This window comes from Macaca fascicularis, chromosome 19 (assembly GCF_037993035.2).
Source record: "Macaca fascicularis isolate 582-1 chromosome 19, T2T-MFA8v1.1".
Taxonomy (NCBI): Eukaryota; Metazoa; Chordata; class Mammalia; order Primates; family Cercopithecidae; genus Macaca; species Macaca fascicularis.
This window is the reverse complement of record NC_088393.1, coordinates 55,783,423-55,810,807: the sequence shown is the minus strand read 5'-3', so window position 1 is coordinate 55,810,807 and position 27,385 is coordinate 55,783,423. Positions and strand designations below refer to the sequence as shown.

The window sequence follows — 27,385 nt, the reverse complement described above, 5'->3', positions numbered from 1 at the left end:
CTCACCGGGGCCTGGCCCTCCCGACCACCTCCTGCCCTGCCACGCAAGGGGTCCCGCCAGTGTAGACCCGGGCTGCATCGAGTCCTGTTCCAACTCTCTGCCAACCCAAACCCGCCCACAGGATCGGCCCAAGCTGTGCCCCACGAGGTCTCCCGGTGCCCAGACCTCAGGCCCCCCTGAGAACCCGCGGTCCCTCCCCTCGAACCCTCCCTGGCCCCCCGGGCTCCCGGGCAGCAGGCCCCGCTCCTCCCCTCCCACCCCACCCTTCACCCCTCCCACCCCACCCTCCTCCCCTTCTTTTCCCCTCCCTCTCCCCTCCCTTCTCCGGGCCTGGGAGCCGGGGTGGGGGGGTCCCTCTTATGGTGGGTGCGGGGTGGGGGTGAACACAGGGAGAGGGTTGAGGCCGGCCCCGCCCCCAAGCGGCTCACCCGACCGCGCGAGGCCCTCCTTCACACCTCCTGCCTGTCCCCTCTGCCCCCAGGTGTGGTTCAAGAATCGCCGCGCCAAACTAGCTCGGGAGCGACGGCTCCAGCAGCAGCCCCAGCGCGTCCCTGGGCGGAGAGGCCGAGGCGCCCGCGCTGAGCCCCTAGTCCCTGCAGCCGCTGCCTCCGCCCCTCAGCCGGGCCTCTCGGGAATCCTTCCAGCGGCGGAACCCACGATCTGCAACCTCGACCAGGCCTGGGGTGGCCCTGGGTGCAGAGCCCAAAAGGGCATCCCAGATGTCCTGGGTCCAGGCCCTGGCCCGATCCCAGCCCCAATCCGAGGCCCAGCTCAGGTCCCAGGCCCAATTTCAGGCCCAATTTCAGGCCGGGTCCAGATCCCAGGCCCACTCCTTGGCCCAATCCCAGGCTCAGCTCAGATCCCAGGCCCACTCGCTGGTCCACTCCCAGGCCCAATTTCAGGCCCAGCCCAGATTCCAGGCCCACTGCCTGGTCCACTCCCAGGCCCAATTTCAGGCCCAGCCCAGATCCCAGGCCCACTCGCTGGTCCACTCCCAGGCCCAATTTCAGGCCCAGCCCAGATTCCAGGCCCACTCCTTGGCCCAATCCCAGGCCCAATTTCAGGCCCAGCTCAGGTCCCAGACCAAGCCCAGATCCCAGGCCCAATCTCAGGCCCAGGCCCGATCACAGGCGAGATTCCTGGCCTAGCCCAGATCCCAGGCCCAGGCAGACTCGGAGGCCCAGGTCCCATCTTAAGTCCTGGCCAGATGCCAAGCTCAGGCTCACTTCCAGGCCCAGCCCCGATTTTAGGCCCAGGCCCAGGCTCAGTCCCAGCCCCAATCCCAGGTCCAGGATCATTCCTAGCCCCAGCCCCAGTCCCCTTATGGTCTGAGAGCCCCGATGCCTCCGACTTCTTGCCAGACACCCAGTTATTCCCTCAATTCACAGAGCTGCTCCCACCCCTAGACCCCTTGGAGGGATCCTCAGTCTCCACCATGACCTCTCAGTACCAAGAAGGGGATGACTCTATGGGCCAAAAAGACTTAGGGTCTCTGTTCCAAGAGGAATGTGGCTCTGTGAATGAAAATGACTCAGGCCCCAGGTCATTACTGGATTTATAGGGGGCCTGTGCCTGCAAAGTTCTTCAGATCCCAGTGGGCCTGGAGTGGCTGGTCCACACTGCTGGTGACTTTCTGCAGTGAATGCACCACGCTTTACCCACCCGGCTGCAGGCGGACATTTGCTGTCTTCACTGTGCAGCCATCACAGGTGGCCTGTGGATGTGCCTGCCCCTCATTTGAATTGAGCCTGAGCATTTCTCTGCTGGGATTGGAGTCACTGCTCACTGGGATGTTTGGCATTAGTGGATGCCGCTTGAGAGCTTTGTAAAGGGCTTTTCCCAGCCCTTCTGCTAGTCAGCATCTTCCCCAACACTTAGGATTGTGAGACCTTTTAATGTTGGTTGATCCAATGACTTGTGGTTTTGTTGTGGTTGTAATATCCATTTCCCTGATGTTTGAGAGGTTAAACTCTCACATGTTAACTGAACCTTAGAAATCCTCATAATGTGTCTCTTTGTTTACCCCTTTTCCTTCATTTATTTGAATGTATTCTTATATTCTCTTGGCAATTAAAGTTCTGCAAACGCCTTTCCTATTTGCATTTTGTTTCATTAGTAGCATTTCTTGATTTCAATGTTGTCTATTTCACTGTTTTTCAAATTACCTATTGTTATGGACCAGTTTGTCTTAATTTTTCGTTTCCGTCAGCAGCAGACTGATAACGCTGTAAAACGCAATGAAGTTATTAATAAAAATTAAAATGGGCCAGGCAAGGTGGCTCATGCCTGTAATCCCAATAATTTGGGAGGCCAAGGAAGGTGGATCACTTGAAGTCAGGAGTTTGAAACCAGCCTAACCAACATGGTGAAACCCCATCCTCACTAAAAAGAAAAAAAAAATACAATAACTAGCCAGGCATGCTGGTGGGTGCCTGTAGTCCCAGCTACTCGGGAGGCTAAAGCAGGAGAATCACTTGAACCTGGGAGGTGGATGTTGCAGTGAGTTGAGATCATACTACTGTACTCCAGCCTGGAGTACGGAATGAGACCTTGTCAAAAAATATAAAATAATAAAATAAAATGACTTTTACAAAATATCTCAATATATCTGTATTTTCAAATTGAACAGAAAAGCTTCTAAAAGCTGGTGTTTCTAAAAGACCTCTGTTACTAACTGTTACTAATTGGAAACGAAGCCCACAGGTGGCACCAGTCTGAGGTGACCAGCTTACTGCTTTGAAAATTGCTCCATTTTCTCACTTTTTCCTTCTAAGAGTAATACTTTTTTTTTTTTAATGGCTTGTCTAAATTATCTTTCTCCAGGCCAGGCACAGTGGCTCACACCTGTAATCCCAGCACTTTGGGAGGCTGAGGCAGGTGGATCACTTGAGGCCAGGAGTTTGAGACCAGCCTGGCCAACATGGTGAAAACTCACCTCTACTAAAAGTACAAAAATTAGCCAGGTGTGATGGCACATGCCTGTAATCCCAGCTACTCAGGAGGCTGAGGCGGAAGACTTGCTTGAACCCAGGAGGTGAAGGTTGCGGTGAGCCAAGATCATGCCACTGCACTCCAGCCTGGGTGCCAGAGTGAGACTCCATCTCCAAAAAAAAAAAAACTTTCTCCAAGATCAGGTAACCAACAGGAGAAAAAGAAATCTTGCATTATCACATGATGATGAAGGTATTCCATTTTTTTCTCTAAATTTTTAGTTTTACCTTTCATATTTAGGTCTTTAATACATGTATAATTGATTGTGTATGATGTGAGGTAAGGATTTTTCCTTTCTCATGGATTTCCAGTTGCCAATTTATTGAGAACTTGCAATTTGTTTTGTATTTTGTCATAAATCAAGGGTTCATTAATGTATGAGTCTGTATCTACAAACTCTTTTGTTTTTTGGGTTTTTGTTTTTCTTTTTCTTTTTTTTTTTTTTTTTTTTTTTTTTTTTTGGAGACAGTCTCACTCTGTTGCCCAGGCTGGAGTGCAATGGCATCATCTTAGCTCACTGCAACCTCTGCCTCCCAGGTTCAAGTGATTCTTATGCCTCAGCATCCTGAGTAACTGGGTTTACAGGGGTGCACCACCATGCACAACTAATTTTATGTATTTTTAGTTGAGACGGGGTTTAGCCATGTTGGCTACATTGGTCTTGAACTCCTGGCCTCATTGATCCGCTAGCCTCAGCCTCCCAAAGTGCTAGGATTACAGGTATGAGCCACCACACCTGGCTTTTTTTTTTTTTTTTTTTGGACATAATCTTACTCTGTTGCCCAGGCTAGAGTGCAGTGACACAATCACAGCTCACTACAACCTCAACCTCCTAGGCTCAAGTGATCCTCCCACCTCAGCCTTCTGAGTAGCTGGGACCACAGGCACACACCACGATGCCTGGCTAATCTCCTTTTACTTTTTGCAGAAACAAGGTCTCACCATGTTGCCCAGGCTGGTCTTGAATTCCTGGGTTCAAGTGATCCCCTCACCTTGGCCTCCCAAACTGCTGGGATTACAGGTGTGAGCCACCATGACTGGCTCTACAAAAAGTCTCTATTGGGTTCTTGGTCTCTATGTCCTTGCACCAATAGCATGCCACCCCTTGCCTCTGTCCTCTCCTCTCCTGCTTCTTTTGCCATCACCTTGCGGCCATCCTGGCCCCTGTGTCTTCCCACAGCTAGTTTTCTGACCCTGTCCAAGTCTCATTTAGCAAATGCTTCAATCCTCTTAGGTCAGGCCAGCCTCAGCAAAACATAGGGAGAATTAGTGCGGATTTGGGGGAAACATGTGACAGGCTGCAGTTGGAGGTGGGGACAGACTGCCGGGATATAATGAAAAACCCTCCTGCTCCTCAGAGAGACCCTGAGAGGGATGTACACAGAAAACCACAGTGAGACCGTCCCAAGGGAGGCAGAGCGGTGGAAAAAGGGAGAGACTGAGGGACAGGGAGAGAAGGAGGGAGGGAGAGTGAGGTGCAAAGAAAAGGGGAAACTGAGGCATGGGAGTCTCCTGCCCTCAAAACCAGAACAGACAGGGTCTCCCCGGCCTGTGTCACTTGCCATGTGACAGCAGCTGTCCTGTGCGCTCTAATATCCTTACAGAAGGTCCTTTGAGGCTGGCAGCCTATAATCCCTTTGCCTATGGGGGGTTACACCAAACCTCAGGGTGTTTAAGTGCCTTTCTGAGAAGACTGAAAAGATTCAGTCTGAGTATGGACCAGTCCACCCAGCCAAAGAGCACAGCCCTTAAACCCTCCACTCTATCGAGTGATACCAAGCTCATCTGCTTCTTGGACTCTTTGGAGGAGGACCTGTGGACAGCTGGATGTCTATGAGACTTTGGGTAACAACTACATCTTCTCCATACGTGTGGGGTGTAGCAACATGGAACTGTGCCATTTACATGCCCAGCACAGAGCCTAGCTTTCAGGAAGCTCGGAGTAAATGGGTGATCTTATTATTTTGCCATTTAGACACACCTTCCTCCCATATCTCTTCCCTCCTCTGACTCATCTCCTATCTCTCTCTGCCCTGTGCAGACCCGTGCTCCCCCTTCCCTCTCCTTCCCTAGTCTCTCTCCCTCCCTCTCAGCCCCTGCGTTTCTCCCTAGCAGGTTTCCCCGGCCTTGACCTAATCTAACTCACCACCTGCCCCAATCCTCTTAGAGCCAGGTGAGGCGGCATCTGCAGAATCTCAGCCGGGTCAGAGAAGAGTTGAAGGGGAGATGGGACATATTGGTGGATGATGTCATAACCCTTCTCAAGCCCATGCTGGCACCTTTTCATGCTTCCTTACTGGCCATGAGACTTCAGTTACAGAAGTAGGTGCTGTCAGGGTCTCCTGGAGCTCTTCCCCTACATAAACCCCAGAGAGACTCCTCAGGAAGACAAAATGAACCTGCAGAATCTCCTCTCCCTGATTTGGGCAGTGAGTGGAACAACATGTTGTAGATGTTCCACAGACACACCTGATTGTCTCTGCATATATGATGAAAAATGTAAACTGACTGGACGCAGTGGCTCACGCCTGTAATCCCGGAACTTTGGGAGGCTGAGGCAGGCCGATCACAAGGTCAGGAGTTCGAGACCAGCCTGGCCAACATGGTGAAACCCCATCTCTACTAAAAATACAAAAAGTAGCCAGGCATGGTAGTGTGCGTCTATAATCCCAGCTACTCAGGAGGCTGAGACTGGAGAATCACTTGAACCCGGGAGGCGGAGGTTGCAGTGAGCCGAGATCACACCATTGCATTCCAGCCTGGGTGATAGAGTGGGACTCCGTTTCAAAAAAAAAAAAAAAAAAAAAAAGCTAGGTATAGTGGTACGTGCCTATAGTCCCAGCTACTTGGGAGGCTGAGGCAGGAGAATAGCTTGAACCTGGGAGGCGGAGGTTGCAGTGAGCCAAGATCATGCCACTGCACTCCAACCTGGCAACAGGGCAAGACTCCATCTCAAAAAAAAAAAGAAAGATGGGCATGGTGGCTCATGCCTGTAATCCCAGCCCTTCGGGAAGCTGAGGCAAGAGGACTGCTTGAGACCAGTCTGGGCAATATAAGGATACCCCATCTCTACAAAAATATTAAAATTAACTAAGCATGATGGTACACACTTGTAATCCCAGCTACTTAGAAAGCTGAGGTGGGAGGATCACTTGAGCCTGGGACAAGGATAGAGCAAGCCATGATCACTATACTCCAGCCTCGGTGACAGAGCAAGACCCTGTCTCAAGAAAAATAATAAATAAGAAATAAACATGTCGGCCGGGCGCGGTGGCTCAAGCCTGTAATCCCAGCACTTTGGGAGGCCGAGGCGGGCGGATCACAAGGTCAGGAGATCGAGACCACAGTGAAACCCCGTCTCTACTAAAAATACAAAAAAAAAAATTAGCCGGGCGCGGTGGCGGGCGCCTGTAGTCCCAGCTACTCAGGAGGCTGAGGCAGGAGAATGGCGAGAACCCGGGAGGCGGAGCTTGCAGTGAGCCGAGATCGCGCCACTGCACTCCAGCCTGGGCAACAGCGTGAGACTCCGTCTCAAAAAAAAAAAAAAAAAAGAAAGAAACATGTCCACAGGAAGACTTGTACAAGAATGTTCATAGCAACTTTATTCATAAAAGACCAAAACAGAAACAACCCGAGTGAACGGTTAAGCAAATTATTGTATGTCCATACAATGGACTATAACACAGCACTGAAAAGGAACAAGTTGTGGATACACATGTGATATGGAAGAATCTCAAAATCATTATGTTGGGTGAAAGAAGCCAGACACAAGAGGCTGTATGTGGTGCCATTTCATTTCTACGAAATTCTAGAAGATATGGAAGTAATCCGTAGTTACAGAAAGCTATATATGATACAATTTCATTTATATGAAATTCTAGAAGAGACAAAAGGAAATATTCTATAGTTAAAGAAATCTGATTGGTGGTTGCCCAGGCAGGTGTGGGAATGAACAGAAAAATGACTGCAAAAAGGTCCCAGGGAACTTTTGGGGCTGATGGATGCTTCTTGTTTGGGTGCCGGTATCATAGTTGTATACTTTATTTTTGATGCTCTTTGAGACGGGTCTCGCTCTGTCACACAGGCTGGAGTGCAGTGGCACAAACATGGCTCACTGCAGCTTAACCTCTCAGGGTCAAGTGATCTTTTCACCTCAGCCTCCCAAGTAGCTAACACTACACATGCACACCACCATGCCCAGTCAATTTTTTAATTTTTTGTAGAGACAGGGGCTTGCTATGTTGCCCAGGATGGTCTTGAACTCTTGGGTTCAAGTGATACTCTTGCCTCAGCCTCCCAAAGTGTTGGGATTGCAGGCATCAGCCACCAACCAGTTGTATACATTTATCAATGCAATTATACTGAACACTTAAGACAAGTGTGTTTTATCTAAAGAAAGCATCTATCGGCCAGGCGCGGTGGCTCAAGCCTGTAATCCCAGCACTTTGGGAGGCCGAGACGGGCGGATCACGAGGTCAGGAGATCGAGACCACCCTAGTTAACACGGTGAAACCCCATCTCTACTAAAAAATACAAAAAAAAAACTAGCTGGGCGAGGTGGCGGGCGCCTGTAGTCTCAGCTACTCAGGAGGCTGAGGCAGGAGAATGGCGTAAACCTGGGAGGCAGAGCTTGCAGTGAGCTGCGATCTGGCCACTGCACCCCAGCCTGGGTGACAAAGCGAAACTCTATCTCAAAAAAAAAAAAAAAAGAAAAGAAAAAAAACATCTATCTTTAAAAGTTGATGTTTTAAAACTCTATGAATGGGGCCAGGCGAGGTGGCTCATGCCTGTAATCCCAGTACTTTGGGAGGCCGAGGTGGGCGGATCACCTGAGGTTGGGAGTTCGAGAACAGCCTGACCAACATGGAGAAACTCCGTCACTACTAAAAATTCAAAATTAGCTGGGCGTGGTGGCACATGCCTGTAATCCCAGCTACTCGGGAGGCAGGAGAATTGCTTGAACCTGGGAGGCAGAGATTGTAGTGAGCCGAAATCACACCATTACGCTCCAACCTGGGCAACAAGAGCAGAACTCCATCTCAGAAAAAATAAAATAAAAATAAAAATAAAATAAAAAATTAGCCAAGTGTGGTGATGCGCCTGTAGTCCCAGCTACACGGGAAACTGATGCAGGAGAATCTCTTGAACCCGGGAGGCAGAGGTTGCAGTGAGCCGAGATCACACCACTACACTCCAGCCTGGGCGACAGAGCGAGACTCCGTCTCAAAAACAAACAAACAAACAAACAAAAAACTCTGTGAATTTTTAATATGAAAGATTTTTTGGTGAAAGGGAGGGTTTGGAGAAGGGTTAGATGAGTCAAATCATGTAAATCTTAACACTGATTATGGTCAGTGATCAACAAACCATATCTGCCATTATTATGGCTAATAATAGCAGCACATACAGAATGTTCTTGGTCTTTTTCTAAGTGTCAGTCTCTCTCTCTCTCTCTTTTTATTTTTTATTTATTTATTTTTTTGAGATGAAGTCTCTCTCTGTCACCCACGGGCTACAGTGAGTGTAGTGACGCGATCTCAGCTCACTGCAACCTCCACCTCCCAGGTTCAAGCAATTCTCCTGCCTCAGCCTCCCAAGTAGCTGGGAATACAGGCACCCGCCACCATGCCCGGCTAATTTTTGTGTTTTTAGTAGAGTCGGGGTTTCACTATGTTGGCCAGGCTGGTCTTGAACTCCTGACCTCAAGTGATCCAACCACCTTGGCTTCCCGAAGTGCTGGGATTACAGGCATGAGCCACCTCGTCTGGCCTACATCTTCTTCAATTATTTTTGTTGTTGTTTTTTCATTTGTTTGTTTTTTGAGTCAGGGTCTCGCTCTGTCACCCAGGCTGGAGTGCAATGGTGTGATCTCAGCTCACTGTAACCTCCACCTCCTGGGTTCAAGGGATCCTCCCACCTCAGCCTCCCGAGTGACTGGGATCACAGGCACATGCCACCACGCCTGGCTAATTTTTTTTATTTTTGGTAGAAACGAGATTTTGTCACGTTGCCCAGGCTGGTCTCGAACTCCTGACCTCCAGAGACCCTCCCATCTCAACCTCCCAGTGTTGAGATTACAGGCATGAATCACTGGGCCCGGCCTCATTTTTCAATATGCATCCAGTGACCTTGTAAGTATTGTTAACCCACTCAGGTGGGTGTGGGTGGATCTCTATACCATCCCCTCCCAGTCCACCACCCCGCCCTCCTCCTGCCCACCGTGAGATGGAAGCACCCCCACCTCTTCTTTCTGCCACTCTGCCTCTCCTCTGCTGCCCCCTGGTGGCAATCCTGGCCCTTGGGTCTCCACCGCGTTGGTTCTCTGACCCTGTCCTGGTCCCATTTAGCAAGTGTCCCAATCCTCTTAAGTCAGGCCAGCCTCAGCAGAGCAGAGGGAGAATTAGATCCGATTTGGAGGCAGGAGACACCCGACAGGCTACTGGGGGAGGGGATGGGGACAGACAGCTTGGATAAAACAAAAGCCCCTCCTGCCTCGGGAGGTCGAAGCTGGCAAATCGCTGGAGCCCAGGAATTCGAGACCAGCCAGGCAACACAGCAATACCCCGTTTCTATAATAATATTTTTAAAAAAGAAAAGAAACCAAAAGCTGAACAACTTGAGCTTACAAAGAAGAGCTTCAATGGATTGAAAGACGTCAGATGCATAAAAGTCCATGGGTTCACAATGGTCCTCAAAAGAGAGAAAAAAACTAGAGAAAGTTGTTGAGGCTCCAATGTGAGCCGAGATCCTTCCACTGCACTCTAGCCTGGGCAACAGAGGGAGACTCCGTCTCAAAAAAAGAAAAAGAAAAAAAAGAGTTTAATTGGATTATTTGTAACACAAAAGTTAAATGCTTGAGGGAATAGATACCTCATTTACCCTGATGTTATTACTATGCATTGTATGCCTGTATCAAAATAGCCCATGTGCCCCATAGATAGATACACCTACTATGTACCCAAAAAAATTTTCTATTTATTTATTTATTTATTTGAGATGGAGTCTCACTCTGTCACCCAGGCTAGAGTGCAGTGGAAGGATCTCGGCTCACTGCAACCTCCCCCTCCTGGCTTCAAGCGATTCTCCTGCCTCAGCCTCCCGAGTAGCTGGGACTACAGGAGCGCACCACGACGCCCGGCTCCTTTTTGCATTTTTAGTAGAGACAGGGTTTCACCATATTAGCCAGGATGGTCTCGATCTCTTGACCTGGTGATCCGCCCTCCTCGGTCTCCCAAAGTGCTGGGATTACAGGCGTGAGCCACCGCGCACGGCTAAATTTTAATTTTTAAAAAGAAAGTGTCATGTCACCAATCCAAAAATGGTGTTTCACTTGACTATCCTAAATCTAGATGACCGGAAGTGAATCTAGATGACCGGAAGTTATTCCTGGTGACCCACAGGGATTCCGCAGGGATTCCTGGTCTTCCGCAGTGATCCGAGGCGAACTGAGAAGATGCAGTTCTCGGACGTGGCCACATGCTGTCGCTGTTAGAAAGGAATTCGTGGTGTCTCCCCTTTCAGGCTGGGTGATGTTCAAGCTGAATTCTTTGAAGGTGTGAATTGTCTTGATTATTCCAAAATCAGATGGTGGCGTTTTCATGCATACGGTACAATTAAAATAACAGCCCTGGTAGATATTTGTAGTGCCCACCAAGTTTTCAAGTTCTCATCTCCTTCCTAAACATAGGAAAATTAGGTTCCCCAGCCAAGTTCTGCAGGTGGGCGGGAGTTTCGTGGTAGGGGTTCGGAAAGTGGGCGGGGCTGTGTAACTGGTTCTGGCCAATGGGCTGTGATGAAAGCTGATACGCATCACTTCCGAGCTGACGCCTTTAGCAGCCAATGCCTGCTCTGAAGGCCAAGGCGGGAAAGATCGCTTGAAGCCAGGTTGGAGACCAGCCTGAGCAACACAGCAAGGCCTCCCACCGTGCCCCATCCCCGCCCAGTTCCCCTCCAAAATGAAAACAATAAATTAGCTGGAAGTAGTGGTGCGCTTGTAGTCCCAGCTGGTTGGGAGGCTGAGGGGGCAAGATGGCTTGAGCCCAGAAGTTCCAGGCTGCAGTGAACCGCGATCATGCCACTACACTCCAGCCTGGGCGACAGAGCGATACCTTCATCTCTTTAAAAACAAGAAAAGCAGGCCGGGCACGGTGGCTCACATCTGTAATCCCAGCACTTTGGGAGGCCAAGACAGGTAGATCACCAGGTCAGGAGTTCGAGACCAGCCTGGCCGACATGGTGAAACCCCATCTCTACTAAAAATACAAAAATTAGCTAGATGTGGTGACGTATGCCTGTAGTCCCAGCTGGTCGGGAGGCTGAAGCAAGACAATCGCTTGAACCTGGGAGGTGAAGGTTGCAGTGAACTGAGATCACACCACTGCACTCCAGCCTGGGCAACAGAGTAAGACTCTGTCTCAAAAAAAATGAAAGAAAAGCCAATGCAAGATTGCCTATGCTCTCTCCGCTCTGTTCACTAAAGCTGCTTTGGGGCCAGGTGCAGCATCAGAATGCAGAATTGCACTGTCCGGTAACAAGCACATATTACATGGGTTGAATGTTATTTTTTTCTTTTTTTTTCTTTTTTTTTTTTTGAGACAGACACTCACTCTGTCGCCCAGGCTGGAGGGCAGTGGTGCCATCACAGCTCACTGCAGCCTCAACCTCCAGGGCTCAAGCAATCCTCCCACCTCAGCCTCCCAAATAGCTGAGATTACAGGTATGCATCACCATGCCTGGCTGTTTTTTGTATTTTTTGTAGAGACAGGGTCTTACTATGTTGCCCAGGCTGGTCTCAAACTCCAGGGCTCAAGTGATCCTCCCAGCTCAGCCTCCCAAAGTGTTAGGATTCCAGGAGTAAGCCACCGTGCCTGGCCAAATGTAAATTTAATCATTCAGTTCCTTGGTCATGCCACATTTCAAGTTGTCACCAGCAACATGAAGTCAGTGACTATGGTGTTAGGGCAGATAGAGAAAAATTCCATCGTGCTGGCCAGCGCAGTGGCTCTCCCTGTAATCCCACCACTTTGGGAGGCCGAGGTGGGCGGACCACCTGAGGTTAGGCGTTTTGAGACCAACCTGGTCAACATGGTGAAACCCCATCTCTACTAAAAATACATTAAAAAAAAAAAAATTAGCTGGGAGTGGTGGCTATAAGCGGGCGCCTGTAATCTCAGCTACTTGGGAGGCTGAGGCAGGAGAATCGCTTGAACCCAGGGGGTAGAGGTTGCAGTGAGCCAAGGTCCCGCCATTGCACTCCAGTCTGGGGAACAAGAGTGAAACTCCATCTCAAAAAAAAACCAAAAAAAAAAAAACAGAAAAATTCCATCGTGCAGAAAGTTCTATTGGACGGCATTGCTCTAGATTTCTGACTAGAAGCAGAACTGTTGCCCCGGAGAGGGCTCTGCACGTGCTGTGTTCACCCATGGAGATTTACGTTCGTTCTGGTTTGTTCCCACTGAAGCACAAGCCAACCTAGCCTGGCCCTGCCAGATTTCTTGCTTAAACAAAGAACTGAAAAGTCATGTGTCATTTAAATGATTAACTGGTGCCACAGTGTGGCTTGGCTAACAGGTGGAGTGCTGACAACTGAGGATGATGATACCCGGCTGACCTCAAATGTGAGACCAGTTGGCAAATGGGATTACAGAACCTCCATTGAGTCTCAGATGTTCAGATGCCACTCTCTGTGATCTCTCTCTACCTAGCTTAGAACTACACCACCAAGGCCGGGCGCAGTGGCTCATGCCTATAATTCCAGCATTTTGGGACGCCAAGGCAGGCAGATCGCCTGAGGTCAGGAGTTTGAGACCACTTGGGCAAAATAGCAAGACTCCATCTCTACAAAAAAAAAAAAATTAGAAAATGAGCCAGGCATGATGGTATGTGCCTGTGGTTCCAGGTGCACAGGAGGCTGACGTAGGAGGATCACTTGAGCCCAGGAGGTCGAGGCTGCAGTGAGCCGTGATCATACACAGCACTCTAGCTGGGTGACACAGGGAGAACCTTAGAAAAAAAATGAACTATACTACCAAAGGACTGTCATACTAAGAAAATCTCAGAATCATTAGAAATGAAGCCACGTGGGGGCTTGTTTCTTTGAGACAGTGTCTCACTGTGTCCCCCAGGATGGAGTGCAGTGGCATAACCTCAGCTCACTGCAACCTCTGCTTCCTGAGTTGAAACGATTTTCATACCTCAGCCTCCTGAGTAGCTGGGACCACAGGCACCTGCCACCACCCGGCTAATTTTTGTATTTTTAGTAGAGATGGGGTTTCACCACGTTGGCCAGGCTGGTCTCAAACTCATGGCCTCAAGCAATCCGCCTACCTTGGCCTCCCAAAGTGCTGGGATTACAAGCATGAGCCACTGCACCCGGCCTCTTGATGCTATTGTTGATGTTGTCTTACATTTCCCAAATGTCACTGGGCAGAGATCCATGGAATGTGGTGGGTTTCAGGAGTCAGCATTTGACTTGGGGGAGGAACCATTTTATTTCTGTCCTCCCAGAATGAGTGGGTCAAGGTTTGAGTGAATCAGTTTAAAACTGTACCTGATTGGAGTCAAGTGTGCATGCACTTCACGGCTATCAATAGTTACAAAAACAGCCGGGCGTGGCAGCTCATGCCTATAATCCCAGCACTTTGGGAGGCCGAGGGTGGGTAAATCACGAGGTCAGGAGTTCAAGACCAGCCTGATCAACATGGTGAAACCCTGTCTCTACTAAAAATATAAAACCCTATTAGCCGGGCATGATGGCACAAGCCTGTAGCCCCAGCTACTCAGGAGGCTGAGGCAGGAGAATCGCTTCAACCCGGGAGGCAGAGGTTGCAGTGAGCAGAGATCACACCACTGCATTCCAGCCTGGGTGACAGAGTGAGACTCTATCTCAAAAATAAACAAATAAATAAGAATAAATAAAAATACAAAAATTAGGCCCGGCACGGTGGTTCACACCTGTAGTCCCAGCACTTTGGGAGGCTGAGGAGGGAGGGTCACAAGGTCAGGAGTTCGAGACCCATCTGGCCAACATAACGAAACCCCATCTCTAATAAAAATACAAAAAATTAGCTGGGCATGGTGGCGGGCACCTGTAATTCCAGCCACATGGGAGGCTGAGGCAGGAGAATCGCTTGAACCCTGGAGGCAGAGGTTGCAGTGAGCCGAGATTGCACCACTGCACACCAGCCTGGGTGACAGAACAAGACTCCGTCTCAAAAAAAAAAAAAAAAAAGAAAAATTAGCCAGGCATGGTGGTGCACACCTGTGGTCCCAGCTACTCGGGAGGCTGAGACAGGAGAATCACTTGAACATGGGAGAGGGAGGCTGCAGTGAGCTGGGATCGCACCCCTGCACTCCAGAGCAAGACTGTCTCAAAAACTAACCTCAGCATCGCTGTAAGATGCTTCCTTACAGAGGGCCGGTGCACTGAACACTCAACACGCGGTCGCTCACTTCTGGGACAGGGTCCTGGAGGGAGGAGGCCCAGGGGTAAAACAGGATACACTCCTCACAAGCACGTTCGGTTCAATTCCTCCAGTATTTATTGAATCATGAATGGTTGCAAACGTCGCCGCAATCAGAAACTCACCCATCCTGATGCCTCTCTTGGCTTCCCCTTGAGAAGGATGCCTGAGGCGGGACGTCCCCCAAACTCCAGGGGACAACTGGGGAAGACATGGGGTATGCAAAGAGAGACGATGAAACCAGGGGACAGGAGGAGGGTGGGGTGGTGTGGATTCCGGGGAAGACACATACACACAGACTCCCACACAGAGGCAAAGACCAGCGGCGTCAATCTCTGCCCCCAACAGCAGCCACGAGAACATCAGGGAAAGACCAGGCGTCCACAAGACTTTTCAGTCCTTCCTATCATGAAGCGTCTGCTGAGAGGGGCTGGGTCAAGGTCGCTGGACTGTGGAAAGAAAAAGAGGTGGTTGGGGGAGGGAGTCAGTTTACAGGAACAGAGGCCAGGCTTGGGGCCCGCATTAAAAGGAAGAAAGATAGCCAGGTGCCGTGGCTCACGTCTGTAATCCCAGCACTTTTCGAGGCTGAGGCAGGTGGATCACTTGAGCCCAGGAGTTTGAGACCAGTCTGGGCAACATGGTGAAAAAAACCCATCTCTACAAAAACTAGAAAAATTAGCTGGGCGTGGTGGTGCACAACTGTAATCCCAGTTACTTGGGAGGCTGAGGCAGGAGAATCCCTTGAGCCTGAGAGGTGGAGGTTGCACTGAGCTGAGACCGCGCCACTACACTCTAGCCTGGGTGACAGAGCGATACTGTCTCAAAAAAAAAAAAAGAATTCAAAGGCTGCATGGTGGTACCCCACCCCCACGCTCAATAGCACCAGTCCACAATGCATTCAGCTGATGCAGCTTTGGAATTAGGTAATTCCATTTTTCTTTTCCTTTATGTTAGAGGGATTTGCTTTGTTTCAGACCTGCACACAAGGCAAGATATTGTTTCTGCATTACTTCATATTGGCAAGTCCCAAGTCACATTGAACATGACCTCATTCTGCTCTGGTAAAGAATTCCAGGAAATGGAACTTCAGTGTAATGCATTTGAAATTAGTTTTCTGGCACAAGGCATGCTGGGAGCTGGTACTTGGGCCCACAGTGTGTTGGGATGGGACACTGTTCTTGATCCGCATGGAGAGGGAACTGGTGCTGAAGTTTAGAGGGGAGTAAAAAGTATCTCCGGGCACCATGATTCACGCCTGTAACCCCAGCACTTTGGGAGGCCGAAGCAGGCAGATCACCTGAGGTCAGGAGTTCAAAACCAGCCTGGCTAACACTGTGAAACCCTGTCTCTACTAAAAAACACAAAAATTAGCCAGGCGTGGTGGCGGGCGCCTGTAGTCTCAGCTACTTGGGAGACTGAGGCAGGAAAATGGCGTGAACTCCGGAGGCGGAGCTTGCAGTGAGCCGAGATCGTGCCACTGCACTCCAGCCTGGGCGACAGAGCAAGACTCCATCTTAAAAAATATATTATACATACACACACACACACACACACACACACACAAATTAGCCGGGCATGATGGCAGACATCTGTAATCCCAGCTACTCAGGAGGCTGAGACATGAGAATCCCTTGAACCCAGGAGGCAGATGTTACAGTGGGCTGAGATCATGCCACTGCACTCCAGCCTGGGCAACAGAGCCAGACTCCACCTCAAAAAGTAAACTATGCTCTAGGCCCTGGAGTGCCAGAGACCAGAACAAAGGGCCAGTAACTATTACTACAAAGGGCTAGTAAAAGTTCTAGAATGGGTTGTGTTTCAAGCTTATCTGGACCACACTGGCTTAAAAACTGGAAAATCAGACTCAGAAGGTCCTGGAAAGTAGTACTTTGTTCCTGAGGTTCATATAGAAATTGCCACTTGTTCCACAATGTATTAGGTTGGAAACAATACTTGGTTCACAGTGCATAAGGAGGCCGGGCGCGGTGGCTCACGCCTGTAATCCCACCACTTTGGGAGGCCAAGGCAGGTGGATCACCTGAAGTCAGGAGTTCAAGACCAGCCTGGCCAACATGGTGAGACCTACTACAAATACAAAAATTAGCCGGGTGTGGTGGTGGAAACCTGTAATCCCAGCTACTTAGGAGGCTGAGGCAGGAGAACTGCTTGAACCCGGGAGGCAGAGGCTGCAGTGAGCCAAGATCACGCCACTGCACTTTAGCCCAGGAGATGGAGGAAGACTCCATCTCAAAAAGAAAAACCGTATATAAGGAACCAGTAGCCAACTCCAGGAACTAGTGGTGAATTCTAGTGTCTGGGGCCTGGCTCACATTTCTCAATTGCTGGGCTGGGAAGGGGAGCTCAGGTTTACAGTGTGTTGGGAGCTGGTATATTTCATTCTCAGCTCTACGGGGGGAACTGGGAGTCAGCTCTAGGGTTGTTTTGGAGCAGACAATCCGTTCTAGAGTTAGCATTTGTTTCTAGAGCGTTCTTGGACTCATGTTCAGTTCTAAAGTTGGTATGTTTCTGCAGCTGGATCAGGCCTGGAATATTCCTAGAACTAATTCTCAGGTTCCGAGCCCGATGATAATTACTGACCTACTCGAAATTGTGGAGCAAGGAAATTCTGTCTCAAAACATGCTGGGAACTTGGCCAGACGCTGTTACATGACCTGCTGGGTTGGGAACTGTTTCCTAGCAATGGTACAAAGACCTAGAGTTCCGGATTCTCCACCACCAGCTCAGCTGTCATCCTGCACACCTCTGACCCCATCTCAGCTGTCATCCTGCACACCTCTGACCCCACCACCAACTCAGCTGTCATCCCGCATACCTCTGACCCCATCTCAGCTGTCATCTTGCACACCTCTGACCCCATCACCATCTCAGCTGTCATCCCGCACACCTCTGACCCCATCACCATCTCAGCTGTCATCCCGCACACCTCTGACCCCATCTCAGCTGTCATCCCGCACACCTCTGACCCCATCTCAGCTGTCATCCCGCACACCTCTGACCCATCTCAGCTGTCATCCCGCACACCTCTGACCCCATCACCATCTCAGCTGTCATCCCGCACACCTCTGACCCCATCACCATCTCAGTTGTCACCCTGCACAACTCCGACCCCACCACCAACTCACCTGTCATCCCTCACACCTCTGACCCCATCAGAGCTGTCATCCTGCACACCTCTGACCCCATCTCAGCTGTCATCTTGCACACCTCTGACCCCATCTCAGTTGTCATCCCGCACACCTCTGACCCCATCTCAGCTGTCATCCCGCACACCTCTGACCCATCTCAGCTGTCATCCCGCACACCTCTGACCCCATCTCAGCTGTCATCCCGCACACCTCTGACCCCATCTTAGCTGTCATCCCGCACGCCTCTGACCCCATCTCAGCTGTCATCCCGCACACCTGTGACCCTATCACCGTCTCAGCTGTCATCCCGCATGCCTCTGACCCCATCACCGTCTCAGCTGTCATCCCGCACGCCTCTGACCCCATCTCAGCTGTCATCCCGCACACCTGACCCCACCACCGTCTCAGCTGTCACCCTGCACACCTCTGACCCCATCTCATCGCCCGGGTCTAACTTTATCCTGCTCGCTCTGGGGATACACGTGATGTCCCCCCACATCTTCCAGGCTCTCCACCCTGGGCCAAGGAGTCAGAGCATGGGGCAGGGAGAAGATCCATAGGGAGGTGTCCCTGTCTAGTGGGCCCCCTCACCTCTGCCTTCAGGGCGCATTAGCCCTGGGCCAAGGCGGCTTTGATGGCGGCCACCAGCTTCAGAAACTTGCTTTCTGTGTCCACGTAGCCATCGCCTTTCTAGGGAGGGGAGGAAGACGGAAGGGGTGAGCTGGGACCAAGACACCAACCTCAGCCCCGAGCCCACGCTAGCCCCAAAACGAGGCAGGAAGGACAGACAGACATACCTTCTTAGAGTGAATCAACTTCCCGGCTACCATTACTTCAAAGAACCCGGTGGCCTGGGGAGTTCCCTCGCCGCACTGAGGAAAGGGGGTGGAGGGGATGTTGGAGGGGCTGAGATGTCCTCTTGGGGAGACCCTCCCCTTCCCAGGGGATGGAGAACATGGGTGAAGGGAGTAGGGCCAACCTAACCCCCACCCAGTGCCATCCAGGCCTAAGGGACTGACACAGTGGCTGTATTCAAGTCTTTCTCCCCATCCCAAGACTCACGATGTCCAGGCGGCCGGGGAACTCATCTTCTAACTTCTTCTTGAGCTGAAGATACTGAAAAACGCGGTGTGAGGTCACAGCAGGGGTCATACCAGTCAGCCCGCCTCTACCCCTCTACCCCTCCCCAGCTTCCAGGAATGTCCCCGGGCATCCACCCTGCTTACCTTGGACTTGTAGCCTCAAGCGCCACTGGTAGGAGAGTCCAGGACATCCAGGCGGGGGGGGGGGGGGGGGGGGGGGGGGGAGAAGTGGGGGATGGGGAGAGGAGGGTAGACACAGGCGGTGGGGGGAGAGAGCAAGGTGGGGCCAGGAAGAAACAAAGAGGAATACAGATGACCAAGCAAAAGAGGTGACAGATGCCCTCATGGGAGAAGACAGGCACCAGCCAGGCAGAGCGTTGGGGCACAGCACAGGGGGTGGCGCGGGGACGCACAGGGACACAAAGAAAACCAACACCAAGCAAGAGACAGAGAAGGGGGAGCGGAAAAAGGGGAGAGAGGAGACGAGACCACAAATACGAGAGACGGGGACAGGGGGAAAACCAGAACTGGATTAGGAGAAGAACAGCACAAATAAGGTCCCCACCCACTCCCTGTGCCCACCACCCTCACCCACAGCCCTTGAAAAACTCCAAGGAAAACCCTGCAGGCTCCTGGATTCTTACACCACGCCCTGCCAATTTTTGTATTTTCACAATGTTGGCCAGGCTGGTCTGGAAGTCCTGAACTCAGGGGATCCGCCTGCCTCCGCCTCCGCCTCCCAAAGTGCTGAGATTACAGGCGTGAGCCACCGCACCCTGGCCCTGCGGCTCCTAGATTCTGAACACCTTCCCAGTCCCCAGGGTGAAATACAAGCTCACCCAACCCCCACAGCAGGCTATTTTGGGACTGGAATCTGGTGCACAGGCCTGGTAGGCGTCTCAAAATGTCACTCTTGCCTCTGCTTTGTCGAGCAGGCAGAGACAGTGGAAAGCTGACGGCGAACCCAGGTTCCAGTTACCCCTGTCACCTGCAGTCCAGACTTGAAGCTACTAGCCTGCCCCCACCCCAGTCCCAGCCTGTTCTCACCTGTAAGATGGAACTAAAATTCCCCTCTCTTTCATTTACACTTTGTTTTTTGAGACAGAGTCTCGCTCTGCTGCCCAAGTTGGAGTGCAGTTGTGCCATCTCAGCTCACTGCAACCTCCGCCTTCCCAGCTCCAGTGATCCTCCTGCCTCAGCCTCCGGAGTAGCAGGGACTACAGGTGCGCGCCACCATGTCAGGCTAACTTTTCAAGTTTTGTAGAGACGAGGGGTCTCCCTGTGTTGCCCAGGCTGGTCTCGAACTCTTGGGCTAAAGTGATCCCCCCGCCTCAGCCTCCCAAAGTGTTTGGATTTCAGGCGTGATCAACAGCGCCTGGCCTAAAATTCCCCTCTCTTAAGGGATTCCTGGGAGGATAAATTCATTGGACAGGTATTTATTAAATACCTCCTGCATGCCAGCACAGTATCAGGTGCTGGGGAGTGGAGAGAACGTAAAGTAATTCATATCCTACCCTACTATATCGTTCCTGAGACTTGTAGAAATTAAGCGTGTTCAGTGCTGACACAGAGCTTCCCTCTCGCCACAGACGGGAAAACTGAGGCCAGAAAAGGAGTGGGGTTCGTGGGCAAGGGAACCCACTGGGCTGAGGCCAACAATTCAAGTGCTTTTGAAACACAGGCTGAGACATTCTCGAACCTTCTGAGCTCTCACTGTCCCCACCCCGCGACTGTTCCGGATATTGGGGGAGAGGAAGCCTTAGGGTAGAGGAGCCTTAGGTCCCTTTACAAAGCTGATCACCAGGCCCCCTCCCAGCGGAGCCCCGGAGTCGGGGGTTCGAAACTGACACACACCCGTCTCAGTCCCACCTTTTATAACCCGAGATGCCCAACGTGGCAAGCCTAAGAGGGGGCCGGGCACCACCGCTCTCTGTTTTTCACCCCTCCCTACGCCCACCCCACCCACACCGGAATCCTTTTTCCCATACAGGGGTCCCCATGGGTCCTCTCCCCGACGCTCCCAGACCCCGGCTCCGAGGGTGCGGAGGATCGGGTCCCGGGTGGGGGTCGCAGACGGGGGCCGCTGGCCGCTGCGCTTACCAATAAACGACTCGCACGGCGAGAGCCATGGCTCGGGGCCGCCACATCCGCTGAGGAGCGGACGCCCGGACCACACCGCTCTCCCAGCTGGACGCCCTAGGTCTGCGCGAGTGCGGCGGGAACCTGCGCAGAAAGGATGCAGCCTCGGCTTCCTCTGGCGTCAACCAATGCCAGGGAGGGGTGGTGGGCGGAGAGGCGCCGAGGCGGGGGACAAGGGAACGCCGACCCCCCAGCCCGAGGCCTCCACACAAGTCTCCTTCCCATCCCCCTGTTGGGTTGGAGAGAGTCTTGAGAGAGGCAGCCTCCGGGGGAAGCCCTCCGCGCGTCCCCTCCCAGGTCCCCCCCGGCCAGAATGGTACAGCCCGCGGGGGGAGGTGGTTCAGGGCCCGCCGCTCCCAACTGGACCCGGAATCAGCCTCAAGGGTGGTCCTTTCACGGCGGGGGCTGGGGAACGGCGCGGTGTGGAGAGAAGCAGGGCGCGATTCTCGAGTCCCTTACCTTCCCTGGAAAGGGCGAGAGGGACGAAGGGGGAAGGATTGGGGTAGACCAGGTGAGGGAGGAGGGAGGGGGTTGAGAGGGAGGTTTTCAGGGAGCGTTCCAGAGCGCACAGTTGCCTTATAAGACCTTCAGCCGCAGGGCGCGGTGGCTCACGCCTGTAACCCCAGCGCTGTGGGAGGCAGAGGCGGGAGGATCGCTTGAGCCCAGGAATTCAAGACCAGCCTGGGCAACAGAGCCAGATGCGTCTCTACAGAATAATCATTGTCCTACGCATCCGTGTGAAGAGACCACCAAACAGGCTTTGTGTGAGCAATAAAGCTTTTTAGTCACCTGGGTGCAGGCGGGCTGAGTCCGAAAAGAGTCAGCGAAGGGAGATAAGTGTGGGGCCGTTTTATAGGATTTGGGTAGGTAAAGGAAAATTCCAGTCAAAGGGGGGTTGTTCTCTGGCGGGCAGGAGTGGGAGTCACAAGGTGCTCAGTGGGGGAGCTTTTTGAGCCAGGATGAGCCAGGCACAAGATAATGGCATCGCTTAAGGCAAGGACCGGTCATTTTCACTTTTTTTGTAGTGGAATGTCATCAGTTAAGGCGGGGCAGGGCATTTTCACTTCTTTTGTGATTCTTCAGTTACTTCAGGCCATCTGGGCATATACGTGCAAGTCACAGGGGATATGATGACTTGGCTTGGGCTCAGAGGCCTGACAGTAATAATACTTTAGCGGCTGGGTGCGGTGGCTCACGCCTGTAATCCCAGCACTTTGGGAGGCCGAGGCAGGCGGATCACTTGAGGTCAGGAGTTCAAGACCAGCCTGGCCATCATGGTGAAACCCTGTCTCTACTAAAAATACAAAAATTAGCCAGATGCGGTGGCGCGCACCTGTAATCCCAGCTACTTGGGAGGCTGAGGCAGGAGAATCACTTGAACCAGGGAGGCGGAAGGCAGTGAGCTGAGATTGCACCACTGCACTCCAGCCTGGGTGACAGAGCGAGACTGTATCAGAAAAAAAAAAAAAAGGTTAACTCTATCTGGGATTTCCCTGTCCCCAGATCCCCTAGTCTTTACCTCTTAGAACCCTAAGCAGACAAAGTTCAAGTCAACTCCACTCACCTCGGTCTGATCCCCCTGATCTGGGGAGGATTTAATGAGCAAGTGCATGTAAAGCAACATAGGGCTGGGCAACAAGTGAATGCCCCACAAATAGAGCTATTTTCTGTGGCTCCCAGAGCCCTCAGTAAAAACCCAAACCTCTGCCTGGGCAACATAGTGAGACCCCATCTCTATAAAAACAAATTATATATATAGATATGTATATACACAAAAATATATATACAAAATAAACATATACATACACTATATATATATATATATTTTTTTTTTTTTTTGAGTCAGAGTCTCGCTCTGTCACCCAGGCTGGAGTGCAGTGGCGCAATCTCAGCTCACTGCAACCTGCGCCTCCTGGGTTCACGCCATTCACCTGCCTCAGCCTCCTGAGTAGCTGGGACTACAGGTGCCTGTCACCACTCCCAGCTAATTTTTTTTTTTTTTTGTATTTTTAGTAGAGACGGGGTTTCACCATGTTAGCCGGGATGGTGTCCATCTCCTGACCTTGTGATCCGCCCATGTCAGCCTCCCAAAGTGCTGGGATTACAGGCGTGAGCCACCATGCCCAGCCTTTAAAATATTTTTTTAAAAAATAGAGATGGGGCCAGGCATGGTGGCTCATGCCTGTAATCCCAGCACTTTGGAAGGCCAAGGCAGGCGAATCACTCGAGGCCTGGAGTTCGAGACCAGCCTGGTAACATGGCAAAACCCCATCTCTACTAAAAATACAAAAAAAAAAAAAATTAGCCAGACCTAGTGGTGCGTGTTTGTTGTCCCAGCTACTCAGGAGGCTGAGGCTTGAGAATCGCTTGAACCCAGGAGGCAGAGGTTGCAGTGAGCCAAGATCATGCCACTGTGCTCCAGCCTAGGTGATAGAAGGAGACTCCATCTCAAGAAAAGATGAAAACTAAAAATAAATAGAAATAAAAATAGAGGCCGGGCGCGGTGGCTCAAGCCTGTAATCCCAGCACTTTGGGAGGCCGAGACAGGCGGATCACGAGGTCGGGAGATCGAGACCATCCTGGCTAACACGGTGAAACCCCGTCTCTACTAAAAAAATACAAAAAAAAACTAGCCGGGCGAGGTGGCGGGCGCCTGTAGTCCCAGCTACTCGGGAGGCTGAGGCAGGAGAATGGCGGGAACCCGGGAGGCGGAGCTTGCAGTGAGCTGAGATCCGGCCACTGCACTCCAGCCCGGGCGACAGAGCGAGACTCCGTCTCAAAAAAAAAAAAAAAAAAAAAGAAATAAAAATAGAGATGAGGTCTCATTATGTTGTCCAGGCTGGTCTCAAAACGCTTGGGCTCATGCAATCCTCCTACCTCGGCCTCCCAGAATGCTGATTACAGGCATGAGCCACCATGTCCACCCCATGTGTTCATTTTTAGATCTGCAGGACAATCATGGTTTTACCTGTTTTCCCATAATTATCTTGTAACAATATTATCCTCATGAAGGCCCTCTCTAAGCCCCTGGGCTCCTCCATCGCTGGCCAAGCCACTGTGGTTGTCACACGTCCTGTGCCCTCACTGATGTCCTCAGCACACTCTGCAGGTGGCCGGGCTCAATGCAAAAGCTCAGAGGGCCTTTTGTTGACCAGGCTCAGGGCTGAGAACTTGCCAGGGGCCTAAAGGACATCACTGCTTCTGCGACTGTGAACAAAGGGGCCTCTGTTGCCCAGAAATGGGGGATGCTGGAGGAATTAGTAATGACTCCTGGGCTGGGAGGCCACCCCTCTCTCTCTCTCTCCTCTTTCTCCTTCTCTCTCTCTCTCTCACACACACACACACACACACACACGACAAATGATAACTCACAAGTGATCACCCTCACCCATTACACAATTGCACATCCAGACAAACCCAACCCAGCCAGAGACACAACACATCAAACACACCTTTACTCAGTCACACAGCTACACAAAAGCACACCTGGCTCTCAATACACGACAGCCCTGGCCAAGTGCAGTGACTCACGCCTGTAATCCCAGCACTTTGGGAGGCCGAGGTGGGCGGATCACTTGAGGGCAGGCAGGCATTCGAGACCGGCCTGGCCAACATGGTGAAACCCCGTCTCTACTAAAAATACAAACTAGGCGGGTGTGGTAGCAGACACCTGTAATCCCAGCTGCTTGGGAGGCTGAGGGAGGAGAACTGCTTGAACCTGGAAGGCAGAGGTTGCAGTGAGCCAAGATTGCATCACCACACTCTAACCTGGGCAATAGAGTGAGACTCTGTCTCCAAAATAAAAAACAAACAAAAAAATTCTAATACATTAGGTAGGGGGAGAATGGGCAGTTTTCACAGGTTTAAGACACAAGGCACACTCCCACATTTTAAAGGTTGTGAATATATGCAAATTTCAAATGCATGTTTGCAGCCCAGGAATTTTCCCTGAATTCCAAATTTTTTTTTTTTTTTTTTTTTTTTTTTTTTTTTTTTTTGAGACGGAGTCTCGCTGTGTCTCCCAGGCTGGAGTGCAGTGGCGTGATCTCGGCTCACTGCAAGCTCCGCCTCCCGGGTTCACGCCATTCTCCCGCCTCAGCCTCCCAAGTAGCTGAGACTACAGGCGCCCGCCACCACGCCCGGCTAGTTTTTTGTATTTTTAGTAGAGACGGGGTTTCACCATGTTAGCCAGGATAGTCTCGATCTCTCTGACCTCGTGATCCACCCGCCTCGGCCTCCCAAAGTGCTGGGATTACAGGCTTGAGCCACCGCGCCCGGCCTGAATTCCAAATTTTTACCTCTACTTCATGTCTACACTCGGGCGTCTGATGGGCGTCTCAATCCCAAGTTCCCATTTCTCCCCTGCACCTGCCCCACCTCTGAGCCCCTTGTTCCTCAGTCTTCCCCATCTCAGGCAACAGCAACTCTAGACCAAGTCTGGAAACCTTGGAATCACCTTTGGCTCTTTTTATTCCCCTTGTACCTCGGCCAGTTATGGTGGATCTACTTTCAAAGTATATTCCTAGGCTGGGCGTGGTGTGACTCACACCTGTAATCCTGACACTTTGGGAGGCCATGGCGGGCGGATCACTTGAGGTCAGGAGTTTGAGACCAGCCTGGTCAATATGATGAAACCCCGTCTCTACTAAAAATACAGAATTACCCGGGTGTGGTGGCGCATTCCTGTAGTCCCAGCTACTCGGGAGGTTGAGGCATGAGAATCCCTTGAATCGCCTGAACCCGGGAGGCAGGGGTTGCAGTGAGCTGAGATCGCATCACTGTACTCCAGTGTGGGCAACATAGCAAAACTCTATCACACACACACACACACACCAGAGCAAAACTCTGTCTCATCACACACACACACACACACACACACACAGCAAAACTGTCACGTCACATCACACACACACACACCAGAGCAAAACTCTGTCTCATCACACACACACAACAGAGCAAAACTCTGTCTCATCACACACACACACACACACCCCGAGTATATTCCGGATGCGCCCACTCCTCCCCACCTCTACCTGCTACCGCGGGTGGGGCCTCCACCATTGCCCACCTGGAAGCGCTGCTCTGCCTGTTCTCCATATCGCCGACAGGGGGCGCCGGTTCCCATTTACGGCGGCTCCTGCTCGCTCAGAGTCCAAGTCCTGACCGCGGACTCCAGGGCTCTGCATGACCTGGCCCCTTACCTCTCTGACCTTACATAAACCCCTCCTCCCTGTGCCCCCGCCGCACTGGGCTCCTTGCTTTTCTAAGAACACAGCAGACCTATTTACTCCCCGTTTTCCCCCTTTTTTAAAAATTGAGGTAAAAAAATCACATAAAATTAGCTTTTTAGAGACAGCTCTGTCGCCCAGGCTGGAGTGCAGTGGCGTGATCATAGCTCACTGCAGCTTCGACCTCCGTGGCTCAAGCGATCCTCCCACCTCAGCCTCCTGAGTAGCTGGTGCCACTATGCCTGGCTAATTAAAAAATTTTTTTTGTAGAGACGGGGTCTCCATATATTGTCCAGGCTGGTTTCAAACTCGTGGGCTGGAAAAATCCTCTTGCCTCAGCCTCCCAAAGTGCTGAGATTACAGGCATGAGCCACTGAACCTGGCCTCGTGTGTGATTTTTTTTTTTTTTTTTTTTGAGATGGAGTCTTGCTCTGTCACCCAGGCTGGAGTGCAGTGGCATGATCTCAGCTCACTGCAACCTCCCCTTCCCGGGTTCAAGGAATTCTCATGCCTCAGCCTCCCAGGTAGCTGGGATTACAGGTATGCACCACCTCACCCAGCTAAGTTCTGTATTTGTAGTAGAGACAGGGTTTCACCATGTTGACCAGGCTGGTTTTGAACCCCTGATCTCAGGTAATCCACCCGTCTCAGCCTCAGAAAATGCTGGAATTACAGGCATGAGCCACTGCACCTGGCCTTGTGTGTGATTTTTAATTGTGGTAAGATACACATAAGCACTGGGCCCACTTCGGGAGGCTGAGGTGGGTAGATCACAAGGTCAAGAGATCGAGACCAGCCTGGCCAACAGGGTGAAACCCCGTCTCTACTAAAAATACAAAAATTAGCCAGGCGTGGTGGCACGTGCCTGTAATCCCAGCTACTTAGGAGGCTGAGGCAGGAGAATCACTTGAACCCAGGAGGCGGAGGTTGTAGTGAGCCGACATCATGCCACTGCACTCCAGCCTGGGTGACAGAGCAAGACTCCGCCTCAAAAAAAAAAAAAAAGAAAAGAAATTGACTGTGGTCTGTTTTCTTCTGAGCTTCTTATATAGTAAACAATCATACAGCACTTGCTATGTGCTGGGCATTGCTGTCAGCATTTACAGCATAAATAAGGTAATAGGCATTACCTTATTTAATGCTAGACACTAGTATTACCTGTCTTGAGGCTCAGAAAGGTTAAGTGACTTCCTCAAAGACACCCAGCTGGTAAGGAGTGGAGCCAAGATGTGATTCCAGGAGCTTGGCTCCAGAGTCTGTGCTACTAACCAATGCCCTGTATCACCTGCATCAACAGGTGTTGACTAAGCACCTTCTGCATACAAGGTTCACGCTCC

The 27,385-nt window shown here is 51.3% G+C and overlaps 1 protein-coding gene and 1 long non-coding RNA gene across 20 annotated transcripts in view; one reads left to right on the top strand and one right to left on the bottom strand.

The window, feature by feature from the left end:
- TPRX1 (tetrapeptide repeat homeobox 1) overlaps positions 1-10,626 on the top strand; it is a 30,018-nt gene extending 19,392 nt beyond the window's left edge. The window contains exons 5-6 of the mRNA XM_065534689.1: positions 482-4,836; positions 10,361-10,626. Of these exons, the coding sequence (XP_065390761.1) occupies positions 482-1,561 (1,080 nt within the window). The 3' untranslated portion in view covers positions 1,562-4,836; positions 10,361-10,626. The remainder of the gene's footprint in view (positions 1-481; positions 4,837-10,360) is intronic.
- LOC102128139 (uncharacterized) lies at positions 6,571-21,645 on the bottom strand. Of its 19 annotated transcripts, XR_012427789.1 has the most exons (9): positions 21,280-21,645; positions 20,782-21,049; positions 18,826-18,850; positions 18,662-18,715; positions 18,397-18,471; positions 17,646-18,289; positions 17,431-17,534; positions 17,320-17,358; positions 15,386-17,214 (listed from the first exon to the last, which is right to left on the bottom strand). It is a non-coding gene; the product is annotated as an uncharacterized lncRNA (long non-coding RNA). The 19 variants fall into 19 exon arrangements; XR_012427779.1 differs by lacking the exons at positions 15,386-17,214; positions 17,320-17,358; positions 17,431-17,534 and adding exons at positions 6,571-10,839; positions 14,373-14,902 and having other exon boundaries at positions 18,191-18,289; positions 20,782-20,904; XR_012427780.1 differs by lacking the exons at positions 15,386-17,214; positions 17,320-17,358; positions 17,431-17,534 and adding exons at positions 6,571-10,668; positions 14,373-14,902 and having other exon boundaries at positions 18,191-18,289; positions 20,782-20,904.
- Positions 21,646-27,385: the final 5,740 nt, after the last annotated feature.